Source organism: Orbicella faveolata, unplaced genomic scaffold, assembly GCF_042242905.1.
Source record: "Orbicella faveolata isolate gen_17 unplaced genomic scaffold, um_ofav_v1 contig_12, whole genome shotgun sequence".
Lineage (NCBI taxonomy): Eukaryota > Metazoa > Cnidaria > Anthozoa > Scleractinia > Merulinidae > Orbicella > Orbicella faveolata.
The window spans coordinates 1,356,904-1,376,915 of NW_028301539.1; the positions used below are offsets into that span (position 1 = coordinate 1,356,904).

General features: G+C 43.2%; 2 protein-coding genes across 3 annotated transcripts in view; one reads left to right on the top strand and one right to left on the bottom strand.

The window, feature by feature from the left end:
* Nucleotides 1–285: 285 nt before the first annotated feature.
* On the top strand, nucleotides 286–4,250 carry LOC110067409 (uncharacterized). Its single transcript, XM_089281832.1, has 4 exons — nucleotides 286–478; nucleotides 2,094–2,422; nucleotides 2,764–2,933; nucleotides 3,877–4,250. The coding sequence occupies exons 2-3, from the start codon at nucleotides 2,131–2,133 to the stop codon at nucleotides 2,886–2,888; spliced, it is 417 nt and encodes a 138-aa protein (XP_089137958.1). The 5' UTR covers nucleotides 286–478; nucleotides 2,094–2,130; the 3' UTR covers nucleotides 2,889–2,933; nucleotides 3,877–4,250.
* Nucleotides 4,251–4,713: 463 nt separating this feature from the next.
* The window catches only part of LOC110067408 (uncharacterized), a 46,213-nt gene continuing 30,914 nt past the window's right edge, over nucleotides 4,714–20,012 (bottom strand). For both annotated transcript variants that reach the window (XM_089281823.1, XM_089281819.1), the window contains 20 exons: nucleotides 19,822–20,007; nucleotides 19,500–19,670; nucleotides 19,094–19,264; nucleotides 18,810–18,959; nucleotides 18,055–18,624; nucleotides 17,630–17,650; nucleotides 17,027–17,173; nucleotides 15,946–16,506; nucleotides 13,936–15,480; nucleotides 13,044–13,300; nucleotides 12,617–12,790; nucleotides 12,262–12,397; nucleotides 11,770–11,928; nucleotides 11,132–11,325; nucleotides 9,743–10,241; nucleotides 9,087–9,414; nucleotides 8,337–8,524; nucleotides 7,505–7,766; nucleotides 6,990–7,351; nucleotides 4,714–6,341 (listed from right to left, as the gene is read on the bottom strand). In XM_089281823.1, coding sequence (XP_089137949.1) covers nucleotides 6,088–6,341; nucleotides 6,990–7,351; nucleotides 7,505–7,766; nucleotides 8,337–8,524; nucleotides 9,087–9,414; nucleotides 9,743–10,241; nucleotides 11,132–11,325; nucleotides 11,770–11,928; nucleotides 12,262–12,397; nucleotides 12,617–12,790; nucleotides 13,044–13,300; nucleotides 13,936–15,480; nucleotides 15,946–16,506; nucleotides 17,027–17,173; nucleotides 17,630–17,650; nucleotides 18,055–18,624; nucleotides 18,810–18,959; nucleotides 19,094–19,264; nucleotides 19,500–19,670; nucleotides 19,822–20,007 — 6,335 coding nt within the window. In that variant the 3' untranslated portion in view covers nucleotides 4,714–6,087. The remainder of the gene's footprint in view (nucleotides 6,342–6,989; nucleotides 7,352–7,504; nucleotides 7,767–8,336; nucleotides 8,525–9,086; nucleotides 9,415–9,742; nucleotides 10,242–11,131; nucleotides 11,326–11,769; nucleotides 11,929–12,261; nucleotides 12,398–12,616; nucleotides 12,791–13,043; nucleotides 13,301–13,935; nucleotides 15,481–15,945; nucleotides 16,507–17,026; nucleotides 17,174–17,629; nucleotides 17,651–18,054; nucleotides 18,625–18,809; nucleotides 18,960–19,093; nucleotides 19,265–19,499; nucleotides 19,671–19,821; nucleotides 20,008–20,012) is intronic.

The window sequence follows — 20,012 nt, forward strand, 5'->3', positions numbered from 1 at the left end:
CCCTGTTCCGAACTGCTCCCCCGAGATTTTTAATAACCTTCTTGAATGAAAATGTCCGATCTTCCCGACCATGAAACTCTCCCTCTTTCTTCCATCAGAGGAGGGACGAGTGTCAGAAACTATTTCTGCCAAAATTTTCCTAGCACTCCCGGCCAGTTCACACCAGTTGCAAAATTCAGTCAGACAGGTGAACGGATTTTGCGTGACTCGATCATGACAACGAAGAGACAGGAAACTCGACATTTCTCGGTTCATATCGATCTGTTCATGTTAGTCTTGTTCGTAGCCCTAAATGCCGAAGTCACGCAACATTGCGTGACTTCGTCCCGAGCGGCTGTAAAGGACAGTATCGGCTTCATGTTGTCGTTAGGGATTGTTATCACTGAACAAACTAATAAGAAATTACAACTTAGATATCCTCTTGGACATCAGGGGTCGGATTGAGGCGGCAGCCGAAGACTGAAAGACAAAGAAAAAGGTACTGTAGTCCAGTTTGATTTCGCTTTTTAATAGACCAGTTCGCATCGCCTTCCGCGAGATCAGAGACCCGGAAATCTGTGCTTTGAAGCATGCTCTGAAACGTGCTATCATTACCAGATGGTCATCTTCTTTCGAATGGAGAGCCTATCTTCATCAAATCGTCGGCTTGAGAACTGACTTCAGTCAAAGTCTCCCTTTGGAGTCCCTCGTAAGCGAATTTTGAGTTTCAAGACAGCGGTTGCGAAACACTACTTGTATTGAAGAGTTAGTTTCATTGATGAGCTATTCCACATGGAATTAGTTTAGTAATTAGATCATTGAAAATCTCGCGAAATGGTCCATTAGCAACTCAAAATTGAAATCGGAAAAGGGTTAAAATAATTTGTAATCAAGACACTTTTGGTTGGACTACAAAGGTCAACTCGAACGATATAAAAAAAGCTCTTGGCATCGATCCACTGACTATAATGGCAGAGCTCTCAAGTGTCACGCATTGAGCGTAAGACTCACGCAAACAAATTCAATCTTACGCTCTCACGCTGAAACTATTATTTCTCACGCATTTAAGATTCCTTGCTGCTTTAGTGAAGTTCCTTCATAATAAATTATCTTTTATGATATAATTTAATCCTCGTTCGGTTTTTACTCGCTTCGAACACTTTATTCTTGTGCAGAACCAGCGTTTCTCTGGTCAGATGTTAGGAAAGGTGTAAGAAAGAGTTGATATTGATCTGATCCAGTGATCAGACTGACAGCATGTACAACAAGCGTTATAACATGTTAATTTGACTTCTAGATACACTAAGTCAGAATGTTAAGAAAGAGTTGATATTGGTCTAATAAAAAGAAAATTCTGGGATCTAAACAGTTGCTTTTAAAGCATCACATTTCTGCTCATTTTTCAAAATTTCCTGGGGGAGCATGTCCCCAGACCCCCCTGGCGGGGTGACGCCTGCGGCGTTACAAACAACGGCTACGCCGTCGCAGATCTCACTCTTTGCCAACCAGTCAACTTGAGGGCTCTGTAATGGGCTGATCTATTTCCATCAGTACATACACAGAAGCCGGTCAGGTCTGATAAAAAGAAACTCATTTCTGTCTCTTTTTTACATTTTCTCAAGAAGTATTCAATTGTGTGGAAAGCTATCCCTGATTTGGATGGGCAGTAGATAAACTTTCCAAAACAAAGTAAAAATTCCCTAACAGAAAGCCCATAATATTTTAATTAATGCGCATGAATTAACAGACATTAGAGTTCGTGAGCAGGCTTTCACTCTTTTTCCTTTCTTACCTGAGTTTACCCACGAAGAAAGGAAATTATCATTATTTATCTTACTTCGAGGAAAATACGTATGATTGTGTGGAGGTTTGACTACGAGCAGTCCCTTTTTCGTCGCTTAGTTCGCCGAGCGAGAAAAAATGGCCGCGCGAAATCTGGACCTTTAGCCTCACGCTTAGCGATCTAAGCGGCGAAAGAAGCACTGCTTGTAGTCTAGGTGGAGGTCTGAAGTTAGGTTCGTATTCGGTATAACAAACTCAGCATACATATTTCCGACAAATCAGTTGGAACTGAAGTGATAAATTGAATTTAGTCTTCTTGTTACCCTCACCAGTTTGTTCAACGTGGCGGGGACAGATGATCCCGACGACATGTCTGACGAAACTTCTAAAAAATCTACGCCAACACAAGAAGGTCCCAGTGAGGCAACTCCCCCGCCTTATGAACCCCCGCAACCTGGATACCTCCCAGCTGAGCTAGTTGATCCACCACCCCAGGTAGGGTACTCCCCGACAGGAGACCAGTCAGCAAGTTTCCACGACATCCGCGCGATCGATGTTGTAGATCGACCTGCACCGCGCATTGCACGGCAAGAGAGCGTTGACTGGCGCATTGAACTGCGGAACTGCTGTTTAGTTTGGAGCTCAGCCTGCGGCGACATCTGTAAGTAAACATTTACGAGCCACTATTTCAATCCTGATCACGCCGGCGCAAATTGTAAGTCAGAACCCTGCTGTTGACGGGAAACGCAGCAAATCTCGTACTCTTACTCTCGTTTTCCTTGACCACGAACGACACCTGAAAGTAGCTGAAAGTCGCCGTCAATCTTGAACTCAGAGCCTGCGAGCGTTTTAGGCCAGCGGTGGCTCAACTCAAAGTTGACGCAAATGTATTTGCAAATCTACAAAATACCAAGAAAATATTGAAAATTCATATGCTTTAATTAATTCGTTAATTCACACCGGCATAGTGTTGTAGTAGTGTTCTTCTTGTCCTTTCTGCAGGCAATGCGATTGGTTCGTGTATCTGTTGTTTGCTGAACATTTGTGAGTGCGACTCTTCAACACCTGGCGATGATGATTGCGGCAACCTTTTTGAATGTCTGTGTACATGTCTGATCGATGACTGACCTTGATCAAGAGTAGTGAAAGAGAGTGTGCAGGAGACCACTCAGGTAAAGCACTGCCAATTCGCTCAGGCTTGTATCTTATACTTCTTGTTTATTTGGTTATTGTTTGAGACAAAATGCAAAGACTTAACTAGCAAACACTCAGATGCAGGTGGAAAAATATATCAGAACCGGCAAAAAACAAAACAAAAACAAAACAAAACTGCTGTAACTTTTTATGTCCGTCACAAACTACTGACCAATAAATAATCACTCCGGTACAATTTGGAGCATACAATACACTGATTGGTAAAGTTAACTAACGAAAAAATAGGCAAACACGCAACTGACACAATACACACTCTTAACACTAAAAGGAGTGGCTCTTGCTCACAAATTTTTCAAAGTATTTCTTGTCGGTGGGTTGACAAGTTTGTTTCCTAAGCGCGCAAGGGAGTTTTCAACGTCTAAGTTGTTATGCGCGCGCTAGTATCAAAAGTGTGATATTTCGCGATTTAAAGGAGAGAATAAGTTGAGCGCTACCTATCCAACGTTAGAAAGGAGAGAAAACTGAAGACCTTGATGATTATGGGGCGCCGTTTACAAATAAAGTGAGTTATTTAACATGAATTGCAGGGTCACTTTTGTGACACAAACGTTTCCGGGTACTGTTGGAAAAGTGGTTGTCTGAAATAACCAAATTCTCGTCATTTGCCTTAAAGTAGTTATTACAAATACGACATAACCATTTTTTTTTTTTATGTGTTATAAGATGATTATATCAAAAAACACTTTTGAGAAAACGGATTATGTCAAATAACTACTTTTTGCCCAGAATTAGTTATATTATGAAACAGTTCAAAATAACGAAAAAAATGACACAATTTATGTTAAGTAATGGATTTACAAACGGCGCCCCACAGAGGATATGGAAATTCATGTAAAATCCAAGCGGTGATGAGTGATTCAACCTCAGCTAGTGACGTCTGTTTTCCCTTTCTGTTTTCAGGGTTCCTGATAGATATTACTGTGTGATACAGTGTACTAATTGAACTGCAACGCTGTCGCCGATGAGATATAACCGCTTTGAATCTTTTATCCTCCTTAGTGGAACTGAGCCTTTATACGCATGGCGGAAGAACTAGAAGTAGTTGTAGAAAGTGAATAGTTTTGTGAGATCATATTTGTCATGGCATGTCCCTGGCTCTCCGTTATGGTTATCTAGCCGTGGCAACGGAGTGTGACAAAACCCCCTTAACCAAACCGTGGCAAATTTAATTTCCACGTTAATCGGTCTAAAAGACACACAACCTGTTTTTAATAATTATTACGATTACTATGACTATTAGTATTCACAACAAAGTTGACAGTTACTCGTGATAATACATTGTTCGTGGCTAGTCTTACACAGCTCGTTTCGTCCCGGCCAAGGAACTCATCAAATTTATTTGGATTCAGAGTTTTTTATTTCAATAAATGGAGGTGGACTGTTTTTAAAACAGGTTATGAACACACTGACAGACATGGGATAGAAGGAACTTTATGTCACAGCATAAAGCATATAAGGCGAATTGGATACCATAAAAGGCCCGTCATACCAAAGACGGGGAGTCAACTTAGCGGATTCGCATATCCGATGTTTCGTTGGTGTGTAGACTAGGGTTAGTGCAAAAGACCCCCACCCCCACCTTATTCTCCCACTGTATTCATTATCCCCCTGGGAGTACCGCAGCTTGCCTGAGAACAGCAAATGAGGAGACAGACTCTAACTCAGACCTCTAGCTCAATCCAGAGTCCACTGCACCCAGTTCCACCGGAAACGGGCGTAACATCTGGGCAAACAGCATACTGAATATTTAATGTTTATTTTCACATCAAAAATAATCTATGATCCATGCGTGTGTTTTACAACAGTACAATCGTCTGCATAATGTTACAAAACGATACATGTTATTACTGATTTGTTACGTGCGATTTTGTTTGACTGCAAAGGCTCGCCTCTTTGTAACCATTGTCTTAAGCCGGACTGAGAGAGACATCAGAAAATTCCCAATTTGAAAGGCAAACGGTTTGAAAGAAAAAATAAACGGACCTACAAAGCGAAGAGTTTTACACTCGCCATTTACAAGGAAAAAACGAAGAAGTTTGGTTTGCTTTTCTTTTCATTCCGACATTGAACGATTAAAATCCGGCACACGTGCTGCGACTGCGGCTATTCCTCACCATTGAAAACTACGTGGTCAAAATAAAATTTATATAACATTTTTTTAAGCCTTAGACCGGGCCTAAGGCTACGGTAAGTTGTGTTAATACTAGTAAAACGAATAACTAACGATAAAAGAAAAATAATTCTGTCTTGCGACTTGAAACAATATTACAGTTTCTTGTAACGTCTACGGCGCGTTTCAATTTGTTTCCTAGGAGACGGCTTTACACAAATGTCAATCATTTATGTCAAAAGCTTTTTTTTTATGCCACCGCTGACCAATTTATGAAATACAGAAAAATTCTCCCTTGTCTTCGTTACTTTATATATATTGATTGGTTGGGCACTCTCCGAAAACAAAAAGGTCGTTTTTGTCATCATTTCCTTCGCAGTTTTGTAGTTCATGATTAAACAATCCCATTCAATTATAAATAATACAATATCACTATAGGCGTGGCTGTTATAATTCAAGAAAGTTTCCGCCATTCATTGTATTCTGTTTTTCTGGAGCGCTACTTTTCATGCATTGCAGCCCAGCAAGGCCCCTGTATTTTTGTGGGAGAGAGTCCTGGTCCCCTACACCACTTTGGACAAATACTGAGAAAATAACGGGATGAAATAAAAGGCTTCTTAGTCTATACGAAAGAAACCAAAGATTTCTTTAAGGCGACGTCAATGAAACATAACCTACCCATTGGACCTACAGATACGACCTACTTTGGTACTACAGTGAAAATCCCGCCTTTTACCTATATTTACCTCGTAAATATATTCGTTTTATGATAAAAGCCACGTTCTACGCCACGAACGAAAGCTTAGTGAGTTGTACGTCTTGATTTTCGTGGCCGTGTTAAAGAAGTTCCACTTTAATTTGATGCTTTGGCACGAAATCCTCCGTTAAGTTTTGTACATAATAGAATAAACACGGCAATTGTTATCGTGTCTTTCGTCAAATTTTAAATGAAATTTTGAAGTTCTGGAGTCCTAAAGTGCATTGTGTGTTGTTTTTTTCTTCTATTCACTAAGATGTCGCTTTCTCTTCTTTTTCTTCTTCGTTTCGCTTCGTTTCTTCTTCTTTGTCACGTGACCAATTACTTCAATTTCTGTATCATCAAGCCCAGGCCCCGCGCGGAAAAACTTTTTCAAGTGTGGGTAGGGTGCCTCGGATCTAACATGAACTTTCGGAGGAAGTTTGACAATAGATTTCTTCTCTCCTTTTTGGTCATTTTTGGCGCTTGGAGCTGGAATCGACTGGCGAGCGACGGCATCTGAAAGATATCAATACCACTTATCAGAGAATTGATCAACTCAATGGAGCAAAGATCAAAACAGGATAAAGAAGTCAGGGACTTTTATACAACCCCTCATCCCAACACCCCTCTACACACCAACGTCTTGGCGTTATCTTTGAAAACAACTGCCTGACTGCCTACCTGACTGACTGACTGACTGTCAAACCAACTGACCAACTGACCGACTGGCCGACAGACAGACAGACAGACTGACTGACTGACTACCTGCCTGCCTGCCTGCCTGCCTGTCTGATTGATTGACTAATTGATTGATAGATCTATTAACTGACAGACTGACGGACGGACGGACGGACGGACTAAATGAATGATTGATTGATCGATTGATCTATTGATTGACTGACTGCCTGACTGACTGATTGACTGATAGATCGCTCGATCGATCGATCGATTGACTGATTAATTGATTGATTGATTGATTGAGTGAGTGATTGATTGATTGATTAACGGACTGATTGACTGACAGACTGACTGACTGACTGACTGACTGACTGACGGACTGACTCACTCACTCACTCACCGACCGACAGACGGACAGATTGATTCCCTGACTGCCTGCCTGCCTGCCTGATTCCTTGATTGATCGAGTGTGGTATTAGTACTTACCAGTAGTACTTTGGTCTGTACAAGCTGCCGGTTCAACAAACATCTTTTCCTTGATTGGCTGACATCCTCCACATGACCCGCCACACTCGCCATACGCCATTGTACCATCCTCTGCCTTATGAATGTTCAGCAGTCTTTGAGGAAGTTTGGGTGTTCCCCAGGTCTCCCAGTCCACGTCCTTACGCATGCGCAAGCCAGTACCCGAAAGATCTACTTGGAATTTGCCCTTTTGACATTTGGAGGCGGCTGAGTAGCAGTCTCCTGCGCGGCCGAATCGTACCCGGTTGCCCTCGGTCCTAGCATACTGAAAGTCATCTCTGTGTACAAGACCCGACGCAGGATCGACTCGGATTTTGTTGAAACTGAAATACAACAAACAAAGAATTACATCAACTCCAAATTTCTCCCCACTATTGTCTACATATTTTCTATATTTTCGGTGCTGCTCTTTTCGACCCGACTTTGAAATTTAAAAATGTCGACGAGAAAAATATCTCCTCTGTAACAAAACGTACCTCGTTGTGCCCCAGTAATTTGCTGTCAGTTTAGGTTCAGCGTTGACTGGACCCGAACAGCTTTCGAAGTTGAGCAGCCTACCCCTGTGGAAACTGGCGTAGTTCCTATCGGGACCAGCTGGCAGAGTAATGTACTCACGGGGGGTTGCTGTGTTGAGTCCATGGCAATACAAACGGACAGGATTACATGAAGGAGTCATCTGTATGACGTATTCGTCATCTTTGAACCCAGGCCACATTTTCTTCACTTCGGAACAGCTCCCTGGGTACAGGAAAAGATACATCGTTCTGGGGTCAGTAAAGGCATCGAGAAAAAAATCAGATGAACTCTACGTTTCTACCGGACATTTCCAATGAACTAAACCAGAGGACTGATCAAACAAATAACCTAGTTACAGCCGTTTTCACAATACAGTGAAATACAATGTTTGGGTTAAATTTGATCAGACTCGCACTAATAAGGTAACGTTGATAGCTTAGAAGCCTGCTATGGAAAATGAAAACTACGCTAAAGCTGAACTTAACTGAATAAAAAACACCTACGAGTGTATTAGAAATGTGAGCTACATAGTTGACGTAAAATAATTCTGGCTCGTCTGGGCCGCAGCCAGAAAAAAATTATGACTGAGGCAATGTCCATGAAAAAATTCCGACTAAGGCAACGTCCACGGTTAAATTACGTTCCTAGGTATTTAGGGTGTTTAAAATGACTGTAAACAACAAAAACGGAAAACAACGACTGAGGCAAGTGCCCCACTTTCCTTCTCTACGGCTCTGCTCGGCCCCTCAGCTAAGCTGAGGACATTTATCACAGATGAGCAACAGCACTTACTTGGAATCTTGTGCTGTAGACTTGGTTTGAGGATGGGTTTTTCGGAAAGGACCGAAGGTGCATTAGGGCACTCCAAGGTGTACCCAACAGAAAGAGAGTCCCTTCTGGCGCCTTCCTTGTGCAGGGCCTCAATCCAGTAATATTTACCAGCCTCCAACGGAATGTAGCCAGACTGCTGGAACGGAATTCTATAATGGAACAAAAGAACGTGAAACTGTGAACAAGAAAAACCTCCATACACGTTGTTTTGAGTCAGCATTAAGGAAAGAGCTTTTTGAAAAAACTTAAGTAATGCCTATCAGTTTTCTAAAGAAGATACATGCAATTGCTTGTGTAGGTTTTTCCAGAACGTTATTCCTGACCAAGGAATTAAAAGCACCATGCCAAAGACCCTTGGAGCGTCGCATGCTAACTGCCATTTCACATCACTGCGCATAATTCACCTACCGACCAAGCAGTATAAGACCATAAGGATCAAAAATGAGGAGATCATTTGGCTTTGCTTGGGTTCTAACCCCTGAAATCTCTTCAGTCACTGTTTAAATGTACATAACTTTCTTCAATTGAGAGGGAACATCAAAACATGATAATTCATTTACTAAGATAGAGAAATGCATACGAGGTGATAACAAAGCGAAAACAGACAAAGATGTGGGAAAGATTGAGCGGGTTTACTAAAGAAGATCAAGAAACAAACTACAATGCAACATATAAAGACACAAACTGTGACAAGTTCAGCGCAAAACTTACTGTGCAAACTCGTTGTGTCCAGTTCCCTTGACAACAGCAAACAAATCCTTGTCTTTCTCTCGTGACGATCCACTAAAGAACAGCTCTGCTTCATCATTGCCAGACAACGAAAACGAATAAGTTCCCGTGTATGGTGCCACAAAGTAGCCCTGAAGTCGGGATCCATAATCGTCACCTTCGTTTTTAGGCGCGTCGAAGTCGGCAATGATGGACGTTTCAGTGGGGTGGTCTGGGTAGTTCTTATGAGTGGCCAGGTCTGTTATTGTGGTTCCTTTGATGCCGCGCCACACGTCGCGCTTGACGCCTGGGTATGGACCTACAAACTTGGCTGTTATGAGGCAAAAATATCATTTCAACTGTAATGTACTAGAGATGACGAATGAGACAGCAGGCTCGCTGCAAGAGCCTCACTTCTGCCCGGAGAAAGATGATGCCCTGCCCCTATAAAGATCCCAAAGGCGTCTCTAATTGGTAGTTGCTACATTACGCAGAGAATTTCTCGTTTCGTCTAGGGATAAAGAAACTGAGTCGAACGTACGTTTTTTTTTGCTCGGACGCAATCGAGAAGCCTTCAGTCATCTTCAAATCGGTTCCTACGTCGGAATCTCACAAAATTCTCAAAAGTAACTGAGGGAAACTGAAATTTACAAACTTACGCATCCTGTGTGTATCCTTAAGGGTCACAATCTGATCATCTGAAAGAGCACAGGGGAAAATATAGAACTCATCTAGAGCTCCCTTGAACTGGCGTGGAGGCCCTTGATCGTCCTTAAAGGCTCCAATATAAGCGGCCTTGCTCCAATCTGTGCTCAGAGACTCTGTCTGTTGAGGTTCCGTCTGGTCGTAAGCCTTGACGGGGCGCCCGTTGATATAGATCGTGGCTTGTTTTGTGTTGGGATTGTAATTTCCCGCCAGATGAACCCATTTATTTTCCGGGATTCCCTCAATGGTTGTTCGTCCATACACTGTCTTGTCCTTGTTTCGCTGGAAGAAGCGCACTCTGCCCTTGTCCACGATTTCAAAGTGATACTGTCCTTGTTTGGTGGGGTCTGTTACTCCAGGGGCCTCTGTTACGAATACCTCGTTTATATTCGAACCTGTGACGTTCTTGACCTTAACCCAGGTTGCTATGGTAACACCCAAAGTTGGCTTACCCTAATAAGGAACAGTCACAGCTTTAGCAAAAACTTATCTGTAACGTGACAGAAAATGAGTTGCGCGTCAGAAAATATAACTTTCTCACATCTTGGTTCGTCTCCTAAAATATGCCCATTCTTTATTCTGCTCTTTGCGATATCAAAGAAAATACAGGTCTAGGTCAAATTACCTTTAAAGTTTTCAATTTAGAAACTTGTTCGCAAATATTTTAATAAGGCAGAAAACACCAAATTGGTAATAATAAAGCAATAATAAACAACGATGGTTATGATTGGAGAAGGTTGGGGCGAATAAAGAACAACCAACCTAAACTTCTCAATATTAAAATCTGACCTAGTTCCTCTCAATAGAATGACGTTATTATGACAAAAATTGAAGAGAACAGGGATTTTGGAAAAACGAAAAAAGCTTTCCGTTAAAATCAATTAAAATCATTAAGGTAGAACTAAATCAAGGGAAAACAGTTACTGTCTTCAAATGGTTGTACGGGACAATGAAAGTTTTCAGCGAAAAATCAGCAACTTGCTTTTCATCAGAAGTTTAGACAGGTTAGTGAAGGTAAAGGGTTAAGTCTGTATACGAGCCAAGTGGCCCATCAGGCCAGAGCGTATCCCACTTTCTGTAGCATGAGGCGACTAGGAGTACTTCTCCTCCCCACTGGATGCAATGCTAATCCATTCCAGGGTTACCCCAAGCAATAAATCCACTTGTACACCCGGGTGGAGAGAGGCACTGTGAGAGTAAAGTGTCTTGCCCAAGAAAACAGCGCAATGTCCCTGGTCAGGGCCTGAACCCGGACCGCTCGATCCGGAGACGAGTGCAGTAACCCAGAGGCCACCGCACCTGGACAGATTAGTTGAGAAAGCTCTCAACATTCCCCACCATACCTTGAAATTCATTCCGTCCAATTGAATAAACCCGTCAGATAGATCTACACCATTGTCCTGGTTGTAGCCTGCTTCAACAATCACTCGCCCGCGGGACATCCCGTTATTACCCGAGCCTGACTCGTCGAAAATTTCCCCACGGCACATCTTGTCAAAATCATAATACAGCACTGGTTGACAGTTGAACGGGTATTCTGAAAGACAAAAAGAACAAATTACCTCGCTAGTACAATCAAAGATTAAACATCAATGAATCAGGCTACAGTTGAACCTTTTTTCAATACTGAGCCAGTATGAGGTAGAATTTACTGGCAATTGCGATACAGAGGTGCCGTTGTTTAAACGTTTTAATAAGGGTAAAGTGCATGAATTGGCCATATAAGGTAGGGGCCTTGTCCTAAATAAAGATATGGCCGTTGCTCAGAGATGGCCGTTGTGAGGAGCTTTCAATAAGAGTAAAGTGTTTGGACCGGTGCACGATCAGGGAGAAAAATACAGAGGTTCGACTGTAGACATGGAGGGACAAGGAATCGTGACTTTTGGGCGTCTAGTGAAAGGAGAGGGGGGGGGGGGATGGGAGAAAGGATTCAAATGCAAGGCTACATGTGGTAGGATATTAAAAAAACACACACATGTACCTGATCTCTTCTCCGCATTATATGCTTGCAATGTAGCAGCTACGGAAGGCTGAGTAGTGGCCTGGGCTCCAACTTGAACCACTGGCTGTGCAGTGGGAAGTGATGCTGCAAAAGGAACTTGCATCTGATCATTGCCTGTTGTTGGGAAGTCGGCAGCCACTGGGAATGGAACAGATAAACGGATGTTAATGGCATTGAATACCAAGCGGGAATTAGTCATCGTAGGCGCCTTGTCATGTAGCATCAAGTAAGGACAGTCGGATCCCCGCTAGGAGGGGATACTAATCCATCAGATACCAAGATCCTCCTCTTGGAGGGATGGTAATCTATCACTGTGTCCAAATCAAAAATTTAAACTGAGATACTGAACTATGGTAAACTTCACAAAAACGGAACATTGTCTTGGAATTGTCAGTGTGTGCGACATCGTTTTTGTTTTAATTTCGATCAATCGATTAAAGTATAGTTTATCGGCAAAGAAAATATACTTACCGTTACAGATAATTTTGGAAACTTTCTCGGCTTCAGCCGGAGACTGTAAATCGTTAACTCGCACGGCGTATTTCGGTTCAGTGGTCATGGTTCTAAGATCACTTTCAGCGATGCTAGGGCTGCCTACAGCAATGACCTGAAAAGAAGTCAAAACAATAAATTTCAACATAAGGTTCGCCTCAAACGAGACAACTCCTTTGGTAGCTCACGCGCGTCGTAACATTCCCTAGTTGCTGATTTTCAAAATTCTCATTACCTGTCTCCTCAGCAGTGTATTGGGATTGCAAGCAGAATTTGACATTGATTACTCCTACAAACTCCATACTACTCATTACTCTGCCTTTGTTTTTCTCACCTTTACGCCACTGATTTCAAGTTGTTTGGCAAAGGACCTCAGGCTCTTAGCAGCGTTGGTGTTGTGGTCGTTTTGAGGTCCAAGGACCGTCACCACGAGGGCTTTAGGGATATGGGTCCTCATACCACTGGACTTGGTGAACACCTCAAATTTAGCCATCTCCAACAGAATGACCTAAGAATTGACCATAAAACCATTTGATCTTACGAACAAAGCAAGTTGGTACCCAAACATCAAACGGCCCAAAACCATATGAAAAGAGCGAGTCGCGTTATTTTCCTTATGTGTAAAAATGCGGTTAAATTTCGCGCGCTTGAGTAACTTGTCATACTCGTGGTTTTGTTTGATTTGAAGTATTTCTTCAAAGACAAAATGAAAACACTAAAATCCCACCCAACAAATTTATCAGCACAGAGTCCTAACTTACCAGATTTCTGTTACCAAGATCACGTGGCAGGTCATTAAAGGCCTTATCAACCTCTTGTTTTACATTTCGTTCTCCAAGTTTCATATTGATGGAAGGTATCGTGGAATACGCCACCACGGCCGCGTGCGTTCCGCTGTCCTGAATGTTAAAACCGTCAGCAACTTTCTTCATGAAGTCTTTTTGTTGAGTCCATTGATTTTCATCGACGTCAGTGGAAGAGTCAAGGGCAAAGACGAGATCCATAGCGTGTGGACACACTGTTGGGAAAATAATAACGTTTATCATTCGCTGCATTTTTTCTCTCGTTTCATCGGCGGAGAGCCCACCACGTGACCTACAAATAATGGTCTGCTCACGCGTAGTACCGGGTAAATGCGTTTTGCGGCAAATAATATTCTGCTCACTCGTAACTGTAACCACACTCTCAGGTGAAAAATGGCAGATCGCTTCCCTAAGCTGCAAGAGAGTGATTCAAATATGAAAACAAACTTGGTGATTGAATGATAAAACAATTATTGAACTCGATTATCGCAAAATATCGTGATTTGTCAGTGTCTCGCAGATCAATTATTAATCTCAGGCGAATAACTGATCTGCTCACCACTGCAAATCACGGTATTTTGTTCAAACACGTCCAATAATTGTTAAATATTTTGGCTTTCCGTTACCCGAATCTCTGTCTCTTTGCTTCTGCGTGGTCTTTTTTTGTCGCGTTTACATATCCTACATAGTTTAAAGTGAACCAGAACCTCAAGTTTCTAGCATGGGAACGTGAGCAATTCGTCACTCGGGTCCGTATCGTGAAAAACTGCACAGCGTAATTATCCAATCAAATTCTAGGTTTCAGGATTCCGAGCCACTAAGACGCTTGAGGAAACATTGTAACCCTTACCAAATGGCTGAGGACCGGAGGAAGTCAATGGGATCGCTCCTTGGGTAGCTCCTTCCTGGGATTGCAATGGCTGACTTGGTTGTGCAGGCGCAGGTAATTGAGCAGCAGTTACTTGGGGTGCAGCAGTTGGGTTGGCAGCTGAAACGGGTGCCTGACCAGCAGTTACATTCTGAACAGGCGCAGTGACATTTCCAGGTACCGGAGCCATCGTGAAATTGTATGACGGCATTGCTGGTGTAACTGTGGCATTGATTGCCGGAATTACTGGTGCGACTGTAGCATTAACCGCTGGCATTGCTGGCGGCAGCGTGGCATTGTATGCCGGTACTACTGGAGCCACTGTGACATTGTAAGACGGCATTGCTGGAGATACCGAGGCATTGTATGCCGGCATTGCTGGAACCTGAGAAGGTGGTGACTGAGTTTGCGGGGCCGTAGCATTAGCTTCAGCTCCTGCTCCCACTTGAATAGTTTCAGGACCCGGAGTACTTGGTGCCTGAGGACCTGACGGGGGTATCAAAGTTCCGTTTGCCGGTGGCGGAGCAACAGTCTCATTTCCTTGAGGAGCTGTAACGTTTGAATAAACAGACTGCGGTTGTTGGGGATATGCCGGCTGCAGAGCAGTGGCATTTGAATAGACACCTTGGGGCTGTTGAGTCACAGGATATCCAACTCCAGAGGCACTAACATTACCATACTGAACTTGAGGCGGCTGAGGTGACCCTGTGGCATTTGAGTAAACTGGTTGCTGCGCTCCTGAAACTGGAATGGCAGGTTGCTGCACGGAAGTGACATTTGACGGGGGGATTGGACCAGGTGTCGATGGTTGCTGAGCAAGTGTAGCGTTTGTGTAAACACTTTGAGGTGGTGCTGCTGTGGCTTTCGAATAAACCGGTGACACTGCGGCAGCAACCTGTCCAACAGGTTGTTGAGTTGACGTTGCGTTTGAGTAAACCGGTTGAACAACGTTCGTAGCTGGATTCGTAGGTCCCGGAGCTGACGTAGCACTTCCACTGACACCTTGTGAAGTAGAAGTAACCTGCTCAACAGGTTGTTGCGTTGAGGTCGCGTTTGAGAAAACCGGTTGAGCCACGTTTGTAACCGGACTTGTTGGTTGTGGAAATTGTGTGGCACTTGCGCTGCCAGCCTGTGGAGCTGAGGTAACCTGTTCAACGGGTTGTTGAGTCGCAGTCGCGTTTGAGAAAACCGGTTGAGCCACGTTTGTAACCGGATTTGTTGGTAGCGGGGATTGTGAAGCGCCTGCACTGACAGCTTGTGGAGCAGAAGTAACTTGTTTAACAGGTTGTGCTGATGCAGCATTCGAGTAAGACGGCTGATTGGCTATAGGAACCTGATTTACAGCCTGAGGTTGCTGTATAGGCGTATAACCCTTCATGGTCTGCTGCTGACCTGGTGTCACTGGCATTGCGGTGACTCCTTGAGGTTTTTTTGGATATCCAGCAACGTTAAAAACTGGTACTCGTTCAGCTTCAGGGCGAGGCTGATGTTTGTCAGCGTCAAGTTGTTTAAAGAGATAGCTTGGAACTGCGAATACAAAAAAGGCACAGTGTAATATTGTAATGAGTCACCCCAAAAAAACCACAATATTTATATCATCAGGAGGGTTCCAAATTAAGATTAAAATTGCAATTTAACTGGAGCAATTGGTCAAATATCAAGATCTTTGTAAAAGAAAGGGCAATTATTAGGTGCAATAAGCCTGGAATTTTTTCCGCGCCACTTGAGTCGCCGAGTCTCGACAAAATTGGGATAAACGTTGCAGGAAACATCGTGGTGGGTAACACAGAAATTAGTTGACAAAAGAGTCAACAATGAGTTCACAGTAGACTGCATTCTGAACTGGCTTAGCACTTGTTTGAGTCCAATAAAGTCAAACTCATTTTCACTTCAAGCAATTATTAAAAAGATCCCAGAAAAGCCAACATGGAAGTTTTTTGTGTGTGTGAATTGATTTATCAGTTGAAATCAGCAAAGCAAAATCTTTCTTACCTTCGCAAGCGCTCTTCACAACCTTTTCAGCCACCGTGATAAGATCATTGAAGGAGGCTACGGAGAATGTGTGATTACCGTCTGCGACCTTTAACAAATCGTCGCGCTGAACACCCGAGCCAACACCAATAGCCACGGGTGTCACGCCACCAAACTTTAACCGTCCCACAATTCCAGCGACCTTTCCATCGTTCAGCTTGTCGGACACCAGTACTACCAGCGTCTTGGTGACCTGATCACGTGACCCTCCCGCGGGAGTAAACAGCTCGTAATTGGCTATTTCCAAAGCGTCGTCCAGCCGCGTGCCGTGGTCGCTTTTAGCTTCCGGGAAGATATTATCGATAGCGTTCAACACGTCGGAGTGATAATAATACCGGTTGAATTTCATCTCCATGGTGGCCTGGGATGAATAGGACAAGACACCCACGTGGGTACCGGGGTAAGAAATGTTGAACGCGTTTGCCACGCCCTTTACGAAGTTCTGCACTTCTCGCCATTCGGTGTCATTTATTTTAGAAGAGACTGGTAGAATGAAAGCCAGGTCTGTGGCCAACTGGCAAGCTAAAGACACAGAATTCACATCAGTTGATCAGTGGTACCTTGTTTTCATATATGTATATTTTGATACAAACATATCAAGGAACCATTCCTTGATGTGTTACAATGTGAAGATGACTATATTGAAGTCTCCCAACTGATACAGAAGTTCTCCAAATTAACATAGTTTATTAACAATAGTATTCTAGTCACTTGTGTATGTGTGCATTTATTACACTGTTACGTTGCTTCCGGTTACTTGAAGTTGCTTCTATTGTTTACTTGTACCTTTTGTAATTTTGTCGTAAATCATCATTACTTCGTTCTTTCCTTTTTGATATAAACTCTTGCCCCCGCCTCGATTAGTGCTGGAACTAGTTGCGGGGGCAAGCAATTCTGGTAACTGTATGTAAGGGGAGAGGCGGATGGGTGCAATTAAAATAGTTAGCACTTCCAACCGACCTTTGAAGTTATTAAGTTTACAACCATTGTGCCTCAGAGTTGGTTTTAAACTGTTTGGTTCTTAGCGCAATAAGTGGCTTACATGGGCAATCCTGAATCTTGCACTTCTTTGTCTCGGTACCAGTTCCTCTGCAATTCGCACCGGTTAGACATTTACGTGACCTCAAACTAACGCCCGTGCCACAAGTCTTCATACACGGACTCCATTCAGTCCATGAGCCCCAACGAGCTGTGATGAGGAAAAAATAAGTCGATTAAATCATGGTGGCTATTATCAACGAAATTAGTCTTTTTGTTCTCTTCTAAAACAAGCTCAAGCGTCGAGCAAGTAATGTTTTGCTTCTACAATTGACTAAGGGCATTTTTTAGTCAAAACTGGGGGCCTAAATAGAACACTCGAGCGTGCAAAAGCACTCACAACTAGTCTAAGAGTTGTGGCGTCAAACTGTAAACTGACGATACTTTATCTGCCTTAGCGGCTTGTCTGATGGCTATCGCAGAAGCTGAATAGATTTGCCAGAGATGAGGGTTAAATTGTTCATGTACTCTAACCGTTCCCGTGAAGAACAGTTACGACAGTCACCAGTGAGGACCTGGGGATCACCTAGACTATAACACAGCTCCACATCGACAGCAACTATAAGGTTAGTGTTACGTAATTGACTACATTAAAATAAATACTTACGTGGAGGAGGAGGCGGTTTTGCTGAGGAAAAAAGATCAGAAAATAATTACGTCAGTCAATGTTGTGGATAACATTTTATTTGGTTACTTTCAGAGAGCAAAATATTTTTACTAAGAAAGGGAAATTACTGTCAGTTATGGAAAATAGTATCATAAAACTTCCTGGTCATGAGTTAAGTAGCAGATTTTATTCCAGACTGATAGGGAATCGAGCTTAAAGCTTTGACCCGTGATTACTTATCTTTGCGTGAAGTTTTCTGGCAAATTCTTATTACAAAATCAAAGCTACGTAAGACACAATTACTATCGAAACTCGTTCCAAAAATCATGTTCAGTTTCTTCATACTATAAAAACACTCATCTCATAAAAAACATTCAATACACAAGCTCAGGCGCACGTATATAACCAGTAGTGACGTCACTCACCTGTACAAACTGCATCAGCCGCTGACTTGACATAACCAATGATGTCATCATATGACGTCACTAAAAATGCGTGATCAGGATCGGACGCTAGCTGTCTCAGTTCATACTGATCCACCTTGTCCCCTACCCCTAGGGCAACAATTGTCGCGCCATCCATGTCCTTCAGCTCGCGAGCGCGTTGCTCAGCAAACTTCGCCGTAGTGTCAGGCGCATCTCCGCCATCCGTAACAATAACAATTGCTTTAGGCGTGAAGTCGCGTGCGCCTGCTTCAGATGTTATTAGCTTATCACGTGTCATTTTCAGGGCGCGGTCGGTGCGCGTGTCACCGCGTGGCTGCGACATGGATTCAAGGAAATCATCCATGTTTTCGTAAGCATTTCTGTCATCGAATTTCAATTCAATTTGCGGTAATGTGGAGTAGGCCAAAACAGAGATTCGTGTTTTGTTGGAAGCAAGGCCGAAACCATTGCTGACACCGTGGACGAAATCTTTGGTAAGTTTCCATTGAGAGTCATCTACTGTTCCAGAGGCGTCCAAGACGAAGGCCAAGTCAATAGACTTGTGGCAAACTGTAAAGAAAAGCGAATCACTCACCATTTGCTTCGTTAAAATTCCTAAACAGTCCTGCCTCTAGCTGGATAAGCTACCTTGAGACTGCTTAAATCATCTTTTTTGTTCACTGTTGTAAAGATTTCATGTTTCCATTAGTTTAGTGTTTTTCATATAAAATGTTCAAACGTTTCTTTGTTCGCACCTGGACAATCCTGCACTTTGCAGACTTCAATCTCGCGCGCGGATCCCACGCACGTTGCTCCACCTTGACACGTGCGCGTTCTGTCACGCCTTCCACCAGCACCACAGGTCTTTGAGCATGCGCTCCACGCAGACCACTCGCTCCAGAAACCTGCAAATTCAAGCAAAACATCCCTAACATTTTCTACAATATTCATAAAACTTTATTTTTGTTTTGTTCAATTCTACTACATTGTGTATGTAACTACTTTATTAAACCTGTTGTACACATATTTGACGAAATACCTGGACAGTCATCTTCTTCACAGTTGTGGAATTCTCGCGCGGGTCCGTCACAGAATTTCCCGCCATACTCCGGCACGGGACTGTCACACTTACGCATGCGTTCTTGTCGGCCGTTACCACAAGTCACAGAACATGGACTCCATGAAGTCCAACCGGACCAACGACCGTTCACTAAAGAAGATAACAATTGACATGTTGAGTCACTTGTCACCATGCACAAAATACGCAGTATGGAAATCGCAAAATAAGAGTTAATTATAAGAAAAATAAACTAATCAAAAACAAGGATGGATAGAGATTGGGGAAGATTGTGCGGACATCACAGGGCGATAGACTGGTTTGCAAGTATAATTTTCCCTTCCTGTTTTGTGACGAGTAATTCAGCATTCAAAGGCTTCTAACTTACATGGGCATGGTGTCATGGTGCACACCGCTGTCTCATGTCCCTCGCCCGCGCACGGTTTCCCGCCATTAGCAGGTGCAGGGCCGTCGCACGTGCGCTTTCTGTGAACTGTACCGTGACCGCACGTGGCTGAACACGTGCTCCAGTTGCCCCATGCTCCCCAGTTACCATCAACTACGGAGACAAAACAGTGGTGAGAGTAGAATCGTAATTAATCGTAATTAAGCTTATTTTTTCTGCTGTTTTCACCTACTATGCCTCAAGTATAAGACCTCAAATCAGTTTTTCAATCACAAGTGTTGCATAGAGCATCCATAACACCCACCAGCACAAGCTCTTTTCTGGCAGGTCTGTACGTCTCTGTCCATGCCGATAAATGAACAGTCCATTCCTCCAAACGCTGGAGGGGGATTGGTACAGTTTCTAGTTCGATACTTCTCTCCATTCCCGCAGGTTGTGGAACAGTCACTCCACTCACTCCACTCCGTGTAGTTCCCTTGAACTGCTTTCACTGCA

What these genes read in the sequence shown, in the direction of transcription:
- LOC110067409 (XM_089281832.1), top strand. Translation starts at nt 2,131, where the DNA reads ATGTCTGACGAAACTTCTAAAAAATCTACGCCAACACAAGAAGGTCCC. An exon ending in CTCAGCCTGCGGCGACATCT is followed by an intron (nt 2,423 to 2,763) that starts GTAAGTAAACAT and finishes TCCTTTCTGCAG; the next exon opens with GCAATGCGATTGGTTCGTGT.